The sequence below is a fragment of the Drosophila biarmipes genome, chromosome 3R (genome assembly GCF_025231255.1).
Source record: "Drosophila biarmipes strain raj3 chromosome 3R, RU_DBia_V1.1, whole genome shotgun sequence".
Lineage (NCBI taxonomy): Eukaryota > Metazoa > Arthropoda > Insecta > Diptera > Drosophilidae > Drosophila > Drosophila biarmipes.
Genome location: NC_066616.1, coordinates 32,648,212 through 32,659,105, shown reverse-complemented (window position 1 = coordinate 32,659,105; position 10,894 = coordinate 32,648,212). Strand labels below are relative to the sequence as shown.

Below are 10,894 nucleotides of genomic sequence, written 5' to 3'. Positions count from 1 at the left end.
GGCACCCTTCACAGGACGACAGGGGGCTAGGCAGGGACCTCCGCTCATTGGCTTTCGTCGAGGGTTATCCTCTTAGCTTAACCCCATAAGGCCACAAAAGATGTTTAGCTTTATTTATGTGTCGAAAATGGTAAAGTGGAAACGGAATGAAGTGGGCCGGTGGGTTGGACGAAAGGCTCATGGATTATGCACTAGGGGAATTCAAGGCAACACAGTTTGCTCCTGATTTGGGACTAACTTTCTCCAACTCTTGTTCCACACATTCTTAACTCTACTGTAAAATGGGCTATTTATGCAAACGTTCCTATCAAACTGGATTCTAAGGTAAAAAATCTGTAATAGAGTATTTCAGTGCACAAACTATAGGCCAAAACATACTTTTGTTTGAAGAACTCCACAGCTTGTGGAGACACTCTTGATTTTATTTCCAACATAATTAAAAACACTTTGTGCGCAAATTGTGTCAGTCGTCGAGTCCCTTGACTCCGCCCACCTGCAATCCCATTAAAAATTTCCCAACGCATCCTTTTCGCTGATAATAAAGTTAGTGCTCTACATATCCCCGTAATTTCCTTATTAGGACGCCTCTCCTTTAATCCCACCAACTCACCTGGGCTCATTCAATTCCAACTTTTTGCACTTTTGATGCAGTTACTTGGCATGAAACTTACAAAAAGCAGTGAAGCACCAAACTCCGCTCTCCATGGAGAATTCAATTAAAAACTTCAGCTCCCCGGGGGAGTGAAAGTAGTACGTAGAAAAAATAACGAAAGGCAGGGGAACGGCACTGGGAGTGAAAAAATCATAGAAGTATTTTTGATTTGGTTCGCATATTTCTGTTATTGGTTGAAATTCTATACGGGGGAGGATTAGTGCCACCCACCTGGAGTTCCAGGAGTCGGAGTGTGGTCTCCGGTATCTGGCATCCCTGGCCAAGCTCGCACAAACGAAATAATCCAATATACATATTGTATTGTGCGATAATACTACGGCTCTGAGCGAAGCCAGAGATGAAAACCGGCAGTCCTGCTGATTTCTTTGGCTCGTTTTTTCCCTTCCCTTTCAGGACCCACACTCCTTTGTTTAACAATGCTTTCCGGATATCGCTCGGTTGTTTTCTCTCCATCGAGTGCGTTTCATTTAAATTTTTTGCAATTTTTAGGCAGTTTTATGCCTGGCAAAGTCTACAACTGGCGAACAGATTCAATGGAAAATCATTTCAATTTCTCTGGCAAATTTGCATACACACGGCCCGTTGTCTGTCCGTATTATTTTCGGTGCTTTTGTGCAAAAGAATTGGCAGAAGTTGAAACCCGCCAAAGACTCCATGAGGTGAGGCTTTAATGAAGCCTCAAATCACTTGTCTATCTGGAAGAAGAGGGTTCCACACAACGTAGTCTCTCTTGCTGAATAAGTAAACAGAAATTTGCCTATTTCCCCATGAGCTGGCAATAAATTACTCCGGCAGATAAAAGTAATTCGAGAAGAATAATTGAAATTGTAATTGTCGCAAACGATGGAGTGGCCTTCCCCTGACTTTATACTCAATTTTGCCACATTGATTTCGGGCAGCTGCTGCGCCGCAGTTTGTTTGCTCCTGGGTGTTCCCTTTTTTCTGCCAACTCTGCATACGACAAAATAAAAGATAATGCTGATTGTAAGTGCTGCACGGAAAGAAAAGGTGGTAAATAATATATTTAAGGATTTTACATCGCTGTGTGGGCCTTAAATACATATCTCAAACGAAAACGCCACAAAAGCTGTACGATTTTGAAAGGTGTCTAAAAGTAGGCAATATAAATAATCCATACATTTTGTTGCATGCTTTTAGGCATCATTATTTTTTTTTTTTTTTTTTTTTTTTTTTTTATTTTTTAATTAACATCTTTATTTAATATAATCCAGGAACAGATCTAATTAAAGCCTTTAACCTAAATGTTTTCTTAAGTAAATAATCTCTTAATTATAAATTATAATTAGTTTTCAACTTGGTATATAGGAGTAGATCAAATTACGACTAGTTTCAAGTAAATAATATATTCATATTAGTCTCTTAGGAGCAGCCCAAAATGTCTTCTTTTGAGCCTGCGAATTGGGATAGCCCCCTGTAATCTCCGGGCTAGACGATTACGGTGGGCAGTTAGACGGTCGTTGTACCTGCTTGAGAAGAACGATATTTGGTCTTCAACAAGACTCAGGTTTAGGTCATTGTGAAGCGTTTGGCCGCTAACGAACCACTCACAGCCAGTGATTTGTCTTAATGTTTTGTTCTGGACGGTTTGGAAACGTTTTCGGTGGGACGCAGCCGCCACTCCCCAAATTTGGATTCCATATCTCCAAGTTGGTGCGATGATTTGTTGATAAATGTGCCGCTTGCATCTTAGAGATAGTTTGCTTTTCTTGTTTAGCATCCAGAATAATTGGTTCCGCTTTAGGTTGCACATTTTGACGACTCTGGCAATATGTTCTCGGAAGGTTAGGCGTTTGTCCAGTGTGAGGCCTAGGTATTTCGCCTTAGTCGCTTGCTCTATGTCCACATTATTAATGTGGACCACCGGAGTTGTTTTTCGGCGTAACGTAAAGCAAACGTTTACGCATTTGAGGCATCATTATGTGTATGTAATTTTTGCAGTACCCTTGCTTATGCTCTGACTATATTTCGGAATTGTGATTTTTTCCTGTGTGGCTGCTTCCTTCGAATTCTGTGGTCCATAACTGGTCGAGTGACCCCTGCCCCATTCGGGCAACTGGCCAGCCGGGAAATGTGGCAACTGGCCGGCGCTAATGTCACCGTCTGGGCCTTTTTGGCAACCTCGCCAATTGGCAATCGTACGTGAGTTCTGTTTATTTTTATGTGACAATGCAAAGTAAGTGCACTCGAGTTGCTTGGGAGGCTGGTACACACTGGGTCCGAAGGATGTGCATAAAAATCAGTGGGCTTTAAAGTTAACGGTGCGTCTCGCTCAATTACGGCAAAATAAACAACTTCATCGGCCGCTCCGCTTCCGGTTCCGCTACCTGCGTCCGGATTTGGTCGTGGATGTGGGCGAGATCGGCTCGAAGTTCCGCGCGGCAGGCCTGCCATAATTGTTTGGCTAGAAAAAACAACAGCTCGCAGATGCCAATCAGCGAGAAGCCGGCTATAATGCCGCAGATGTTGCCAATGGTACCTGGCACGGGGAACACACACATAAATGGTGGGTGAGATATGCAGAACGACCGCCTTCCACGCCAAGTACTCACTGAAGGTCTCGTACCAGGCGCACTTAATAATCTGGCGAAAGTATTGAATGTGCGTTTCGGCAAAGTAAATACGAACCACGGCCAGTTCTTCGACGGGGGATGAGCCGTGTACGGGGACCTTTCCGGATCCGGGACTGAGCCTTGGGCCGTAACTGTTATTGGCACGCGGTCCGGGATTGCTTCGCCTGCAAAATGAAAATCTTTTACGATGGCAAGGAGTCAGGGCACAGCGCCAGTGCTGGCAGAATATTAAATACATGTTGGGTTAAAGGGTGAACAAATTACAACAGGAAAACAGGAGAACTTTAAAGTGCCCTTCTATTCCAAAAAAGGTATGCCTTATACTTAGGATAACCCTAAATAAACAAGCCAGATGATCAGCACTGGAGCTTTCAATTCGAAGAGGGTTTGGGCCACCGACTGGCTCCATATGGAAATTGAAAAGCAAGCCTGGCATGGTAAATGAATCGGAGGCACAACGGAGTCGCAATTTGCACCGCAGCGAATCCGCTTTGGCCAGTGGACTTACCCTGGACCCTTGGTCCGGTTGGGAGTGGGCAGGCCCAGTGTCATGGCTCCACGGACGCTGTAGCGGGTCTCCGTGCAGGAGGCCAGGCAGAGCGGGCAGAAGAGGGCGTCCTGCAGCTCGTGCTCCAGGCCCGTCACATTCTCGCGACTGGTGATGACGTTCAACCACTTGACTGGGTGGATGGAAAGCAGAAAGGGGAAAGGGGAAAGCAGACATTTATTCAATGAATTCGCGATTAACTCCACTTAAAACCCACACTCGTAGCGCTTGAGACAAGCCAGGTGCTGCAGTGTGCAGTAGATTCTCTTCTCGTTCCCATCGATGTATCTGTGGGGCAGGCTGAACGGAACGCACTCGCACAAGCTGACGACACTTTGCGCCCTGCATGCCGAAATGCACTTGCTGAAGGTATAATGACGGGCGAAGATCCACGGCATCTCGTTCTCGAACAGGCACTTGCGCTGCGTTTCAAGGAAAACTGTAAATTAAGTTTAAATAAAAAGGAGATATTTAAATGAAACCTACCACGGATTGGCTCATACTCCGCGCTTCAGGAAGCGTTTCAAATATCTTGGCTCGCACTGGCAGCAAGGTGTTGAAGCCCGTTTCGGCCACGCGCTCTGCCACGCCGCCGGAATAGGGATCCGGGTAGCTGTGAGGCTCGTAAATGGAGATCTAAGTCCGCTTATTAGACAAGAGGTTTATAATTACACTTAAGTACCCACCATAAAGCCATTGTGACCATTTATCTTGTAGAAATTGTCTCTGGGGTCCGTTTTCAGAGTCAAAACCAATCCCATGTCGGGGCCAAAGTAGCGCTGTCTAAAGTCCCTCTTATTGACATATCTGGAAAATATTACCAATACGTTATTTCATATCTATTTAAATTCACATTTATACTTAGAAACTGGTCCTCCCTATCACTACTTTAAAATATATTACATCTTACGATGGTCCTTCAAGGCGGACTCTCACCTCCCATCATAGTTGAAGGTGCAGCAGTACCCATGACTGGTCAGGGTTGTCTCAAACTGATCCATGCAGTCGAAGAGCCGCCCGGCAATTCTGCAGCTCACAAACATATCACTGCAGTTCGGTGTGAGAAGGTGCATCCGCTTTCTGGTGTTGAAAAAGAGGTCCTCTTCACCCGTATCAAACTTGTCCAGAAAACTCTGAAAGCGAAGGGCATTATCTATGTCCACCAGATCCGAGGGATCGTAGTACATGAACATGAAGGCCTTCAGTTGGTCGTAGAAATGACTGGCATTGCGATGCTTTGGATCTTTGCCACTACTGCAATTATAAAAGAAGTTTCGGGGAACCTTCAGATATAATATTTCCTAGCCAAACCTACAGTTTGTGGGCATATTGCCAAGCCGCACGCTGCGAAATGCGGTTCAAGCTGCAAACAGATACGGCCGGGAACTCCACCTTCCAAATGGGATACATCGGGTGGTACATAGTGGTCACCAAGGCCTGCTGCTCGTTGGTGTAGCTGCCCCAGAGGAATGCAATTAGAACGCTCAAAGCGGTTATGTGGAAAATGAACCAGAAGAAACTGCGGGTGCACAAGAAGAAATTGTGTGATATGGAGAAAAATTATTTTTAAATCAGATTATGCAGTACAAATTACTTCCTCATCAAAATGCTATAGCATACTTTTAGGCACCTCTATAAGGGATTTAAAAAAGTATTTTCTATACCACTCATCATTTGAATTCGCATGGTTTTTTAGCCGTGTGGCTAGCGGATTCGGGTAATGGATAATGCTAATTGAAAAGGGCCATCCGGATGTGGCCAACCACCACCTACCGCTCTTGAATCCGCCGACCCGGCTCCACTAATTTGCTGTAACAATGGAACGACAGGTTCTGTAGCAAATCCTTTAAAGCGGCGGCAAATGACAATTTTCGCGTATCCTCCGCGGAAGTTCCAGGTAAGTGGTTGGGATGCTGAGTGGTGTGGTTGGGAGCTGCTCTTCCGGGATTGGGTATCCACCAGGCAGCTCGGCCCTGCGCCAGACGAAGGGGCTCCTGATCCAAGGCCTCCATTGCAACTGGCATTGTCCCTGCGAGTACGGGCCGATTTTAATGAAAATTTCGCAGTCATGTCGTGCGTGTTGTTGTAATTAGGCCTGGTGCTCCAACTTATTGCCAACAAATTAACTGCGACATGGCACGTGGTGTTCGGTGGGGGAAAACAGGAAAAGCGGGGGAAAACCAGGAGGTCCTGCTCTCGATTCGTCTTGGCAATTTCCCTTAATTGTCAACAATTTAAAATGAAATTAGTTAAATGTGCGTTAAATGTCAGCCAGCGGAAACATCATCATCATCAGCAGCAGTAGCAAGTTGTGCCCTTGTTTGTGAGTCCCAAAAAACATGACTCCCCTCATTGGATTATGAGCTGCGTAGGCAAACGAAGGACACGTTTCGGTGGTGTCCATACAAATTCAGATTTTGCTCCCCCCAAGCTTTTAAATGATTAAAAATTCTGAAGATTAGCCTAGGCAAGATTCAGGAAATATTTTATTAGTGCTTGGCTTTAAAGGTATTTGAACGCCTTAGAACTCTTAATTATATTCTATTACTGAGCTATGTATTTAATACTCATTTTGCCAGTCCTCAAAAATAGAGCTTGTGGCTTTAAAGAGAAACACTACCAATCCAAGCATGCAGGTAATATGCCAATGCCAATATTTGCTGAAAAGGCGGAGAGGACTTGTCGATCCACGAATAAAGTCTGCGTGGAAATGCGATTGTTGGAACATATTGACACGGACGGAAATGGCACATTTTCGCCTCGAAGGAGGGGTTTTCGGGGGGCGACAAAGGATTGTGCGACGAATTGCTCGCCAGGTGGGTGTGGGACCAAATTAATCTGCAAATAAGCAGGAGACAAGGGGAACCGGGGCAGGCAGTCGGCCGAGATAAACGCACAAAGCGCAGAAAATCGAGGAACGGGCGGAGGGGGCTATTCTTCTCTCTTTTTGAGGCAGCAAACGGAAACGGAAATGAAAAATGTGAAAAATGCAATGCGCAGCGAGTCGCGAAAAACGGCAGTCAAAAGCGAGGAAGGGGTGCAGTGGAAATGCAAATGCAAATTGTCTACGGTGCGTATGTGCGTTCTGCGTGTCTGGTGCACACTGCGTATGAGTAACATCGATGCTGACTTGTCCCTTGCCTCGGCCTCACCTTTTTCCCCCCACTCTTCCCAGCGATTCCGGTGCCAATAGTTTGCCATATCTCTTCGCGGGAAATAAGCGTATATATGGCGCAGTAAATCTGTCACATCCAGACAAAGGCTCAAGCCAAGCGCATTCCTTGCCCTCCGCCCACTTCCGCTCCGGATGCTGCGACTCGAGCAGGGGACTTCCCCACAAGAGACCCCTGCCAAATTGATTCTCAATATTTGCATTAGACTTCCCGTCTCAATATTTACGCTCAATTATAAAAATGATGATTTGCGTTAAACTGATTGAGTAATTAATGATTCAATGTTTAAAGAATAATTTATTTTCAATTTCCCAATTTGTATTTAAGATATAAGATTGTACTTCTAGTAAACGCCATAAAGTGTAGCCAAACTTTAGGCGAGAGTCGCAGTCGGCACAAAGCTGACTGCTAAAAAATACTTTGGCAGCTTCATTTCGTTTCCCGTTTTTAGGAGAAAACTCAAATGTCATATTCTTCCTGACCTGGGCCAACAAGCTTTTAACAAAAAATGAGTTATTACCAAAACAAACCGGAACTCGCACAAATGGGATTGCGAAAACTTGTTTTCGAGTAAAATAAAGTTGTTAATTAAATGTGGCAAGCTGAGTAACAAAAGGGTGCTGAATGCCGTTTCCTGAAGCGTCCCCATAATATTTAAATATTACACTTTACCATTTCCAGAAATTGTACCAGAAACTGGTGAATCAAATTGTAAACTGATTAGAAATACTTGTATTTTATTGTTAAAAGGTTCTGTAATAGACGTCCCTGTCATTGGTGTCTTGGATGTTGCGATAGTTGTCGATCAAGGGTTTATTCCGGGAGTCCTTGAGGTTCCAGAGTTTTTCGATCTGACGTCGCGGATAGTAAATAACGTCGGGGAAGACGGTCCACGTTACGGATTCGGCACAGTCTGGAGTGGTCAGAGATCCTGAAACAAGAGATCAGACATCAGCAATCCTCACGGGATACAACCAGCTTACCATTATAGGTGAAAAACTCCCCTGTCACAATGCTCCCCAGCAACAGGCCAACTGTCATGCGTCCAGTAATCGTGGCATTCGAGTTGTATTGCACGATTCTCGGCAGCCGGTTGAAGACCTTGTTCAGTCCGTAGAGCCGGGAGATCTGTGTAGGATTGGCAGTGGCCCTGAACATCACCCCCAAAACGGCCAGACCATCGGAGTGCTGCGTTGCCTCGGCCATCGTGTCGTATATGGTGTTCTTGTGAACAATGTGCATCTCCACATCGTAGCGCTCAAAGTTGATGGCGTGCTCCGATCCGTTGGTGTTCCGCGATCCCCAATGGAAGTGCACGCTCTGCACCTCGAAGTTCCCGGGCAAGAGACTGCCGTTTATGGAGGCCCGCTGCCCAGCTCGGGTGGGGGGTATAACCATGTTTGCTAGCCACAGTAATAGAGTGAATAATCATATTTTGGGTGGTTCTCGAAGATCTTACCTGTGTGTCCGTTATTCACAATTACAAGGGGCGTTTGCAAGGCCTGATCATAGTTGTAGAAGCGCAGCCGAGGAATGGAGGTGATTTTAGACTACAGAAACAGGAAATTACACCATTAGTTATTTGTGAACTACCCTCGTTAGCTAAAACTTACATCTTGAAAAATCAAATCTATGGGCGACTGCTTCTCCCCAGTTTGGCAGGTTCCCGTCCAGTCGTCCCCCTGCTCATCGTAGTTGTACTCCCCCGCCGCCTGGTCATCTGCCCGATCCTGCCTTATGGCAGCTAGATAGGCCTCCGGTATATCTGCGCACTTATTTCAGATAATATTCCAACACGACCTTGGGTTAATCAACTCACCTATGTAGGCAAAAGTGCACCCAGAAATGGCCAGGAGCAACAAACAACTGAAGAAGAACATTGCCAGTGCAGAACTTTCTTTACAACTACCTTCAGATCCGTTCCCGTTGGAGATTACAGCCAGACTGAGAGCTTCTCAGCTGCGATCAGGACCATTTATACCAGCGAAACTGGGGGAAAACTGCCATAACTTCTAAACGGGTGTGCATAAGAGGCTGATAAGCGCAATCAGCTTAGCTCTTGCCGATGGGCGCAATTTACATCCAAATTGCAAATGGGTTTACAGCTTTTAGGTTGCCAAACCAGCTTGATAATTGACTCTGACTGTGGCCAAGACACTGAGCTTGTAATTAATGAATCCTGTTCCTCGTTCACATTCGTTCTACAAAGTTTACAGACCGAAGAATCCCTGATTGCTCTGATTCACAATCAAATGGCACAAGAAGGAGGAGCGCCATCAAACCACTTTATTCATAGCTATGGGTAGTGTCCAAACATCGTGAATCATTGCACTGTTTATCAGAGCCTCGGAAATGGACTAACGACTCTTAGCTTGAGATAGGAATATTTTTACGGGCTTGAAAATCGAACTTAATCATTCACACATTTTATAGCCCATTCAAGTTATTCTGCTCTGTAAGGTTTTAATAAATATTGATTTAATTAATAAAAAGCTTATGGCAGCTTATCAAATAATGAATGTTATGGCTTTATTGTCTGTCAACGTCTGGAAAGCAGTCTCGATAAAAGGTATATTCATTTGGCCCTTATCTTATAGTGGATCACAAAACTGCATACTGAAATACAGGGGTAATTGGATCCCGATTTGGAAGTGGGATACCTCTATGAGTTTGTGGTTTAAATCTCTAACAATCTACATTTAAATACTTCGTTTCTACGAGGGTCCAAGTTTTAGCATTTTCATGTCCAATTTTTCGGGATTTCCAATGGGTCTCAAAATGGGACCCCAAAACCTGACTTCTAATTTTCATAACTTGGTTCATCGGATACCAATTTAAACGTGCGATACCTCTATGATTTTGTATTCCAATTCTCTAATGATCTGCTTTCAAACATTTCGTTTCTACGAGGGTCGAAATTTTAACCCATTTTCATGTCCAATTTTTCGGGATTTCCAATGGGTCTCAAAATGGGACCCCAAAACCTTATTTCTAATTTTCATAACTTGGTTAATCGGATCCCGATTTAGAAGTGGGATACCTCTATGAGTTTGTGCTTTAATTCTCTAACAATCTACATTTAAATATTTCGTTTCTACGAGGGTCGAAATTTTAGCCCATTTTCATGCTCGATTTTTCCGAATTTCCAATGGGTCTCAAAATGGCACCCTATAACCTGACTTCTAATTTTCATAACTTGGGTATTCGGACACCGATTTAGAAGTGGAATACCTCTATGAGTTTGTATTTCAATTCTCTAATGATCTGCAATAAAACATTTCGTTTCTACGACGGTCGAAATTTTAACCCATTTTCATGTCCAATTTTTCGGGATTTCCAATGGGTCTCAAAATGGTACCCCAAAACCTTATTTCTAATTCTCATAACTTTGTTAATCGGATCCCGATTTAGAAGTGGGATACCTCTATGAATTTGTGGTCAAATTCAATATACATTAAAATTATTTATTTAAACAAAGGTAAAAAGTTTAACCACTTTTAATTATTAAATTTTAATTTTTGAAACATTAAGATATAATATTAAGATTTCTTTCGCCAATTAGATGTCTTCCTATGCCAGCTTTATAGATCTAGTTTTAACAGCTGTGGTAACAATGTGAGCCAAACTCAAAGCTGCTGCACCTGTGAAAACCTTGGGCATTGCTCTTTATCTGACTGTTGCATAATGGGTATTATTATTACTTGGCTATGTTGTACATAACAGTGCACAAATTAATAGACTCTGTTTCAAGCGCTTCCTATTCGATGACATAGGACGGTCATTTAAATCTTTAACAGCCCGAATATTATTGATCATCTGGTGCTTCAAATGGTCGCGGGCCATGGCAGGATTTTTTGTAGATATAGAACGAATAAATAAAGAAAGGAAAAGAAAAAATGTAAGAGTCAAG

General features: G+C 43.8%; 2 protein-coding genes across 2 annotated transcripts; both read right to left on the bottom strand.

The window, feature by feature from the left end:
- Positions 1–2,736: 2,736 nt before the first annotated feature.
- On the bottom strand, positions 2,737–5,835 carry LOC108025194 (pickpocket protein 28). Its single transcript, XM_044095502.2, has 9 exons — positions 5,585–5,835; positions 5,127–5,330; positions 4,748–5,065; positions 4,498–4,618; positions 4,298–4,447; positions 4,029–4,233; positions 3,773–3,944; positions 3,244–3,428; positions 2,737–3,170 (listed from the first exon to the last, which is right to left on the bottom strand). The coding sequence occupies exons 1-9, from the start codon at positions 5,833–5,835 to the stop codon at positions 2,968–2,970; spliced, it is 1,809 nt and encodes a 602-aa protein (XP_043951437.1). The 3' UTR covers positions 2,737–2,967.
- Positions 5,836–7,688: 1,853 nt separating this feature from the next.
- Positions 7,689–9,175, bottom strand: LOC108025119 (carbonic anhydrase 2). Its single transcript, XM_017095385.3, has 5 exons — positions 8,804–9,175; positions 8,598–8,749; positions 8,444–8,534; positions 7,968–8,387; positions 7,689–7,915 (listed from the first exon to the last, which is right to left on the bottom strand). The coding sequence occupies exons 1-5, from the start codon at positions 8,862–8,864 to the stop codon at positions 7,728–7,730; spliced, it is 912 nt and encodes a 303-aa protein (XP_016950874.1). The 5' UTR covers positions 8,865–9,175; the 3' UTR covers positions 7,689–7,727.
- Between the last annotated feature and the right edge of the window lie 1,719 nt (positions 9,176–10,894).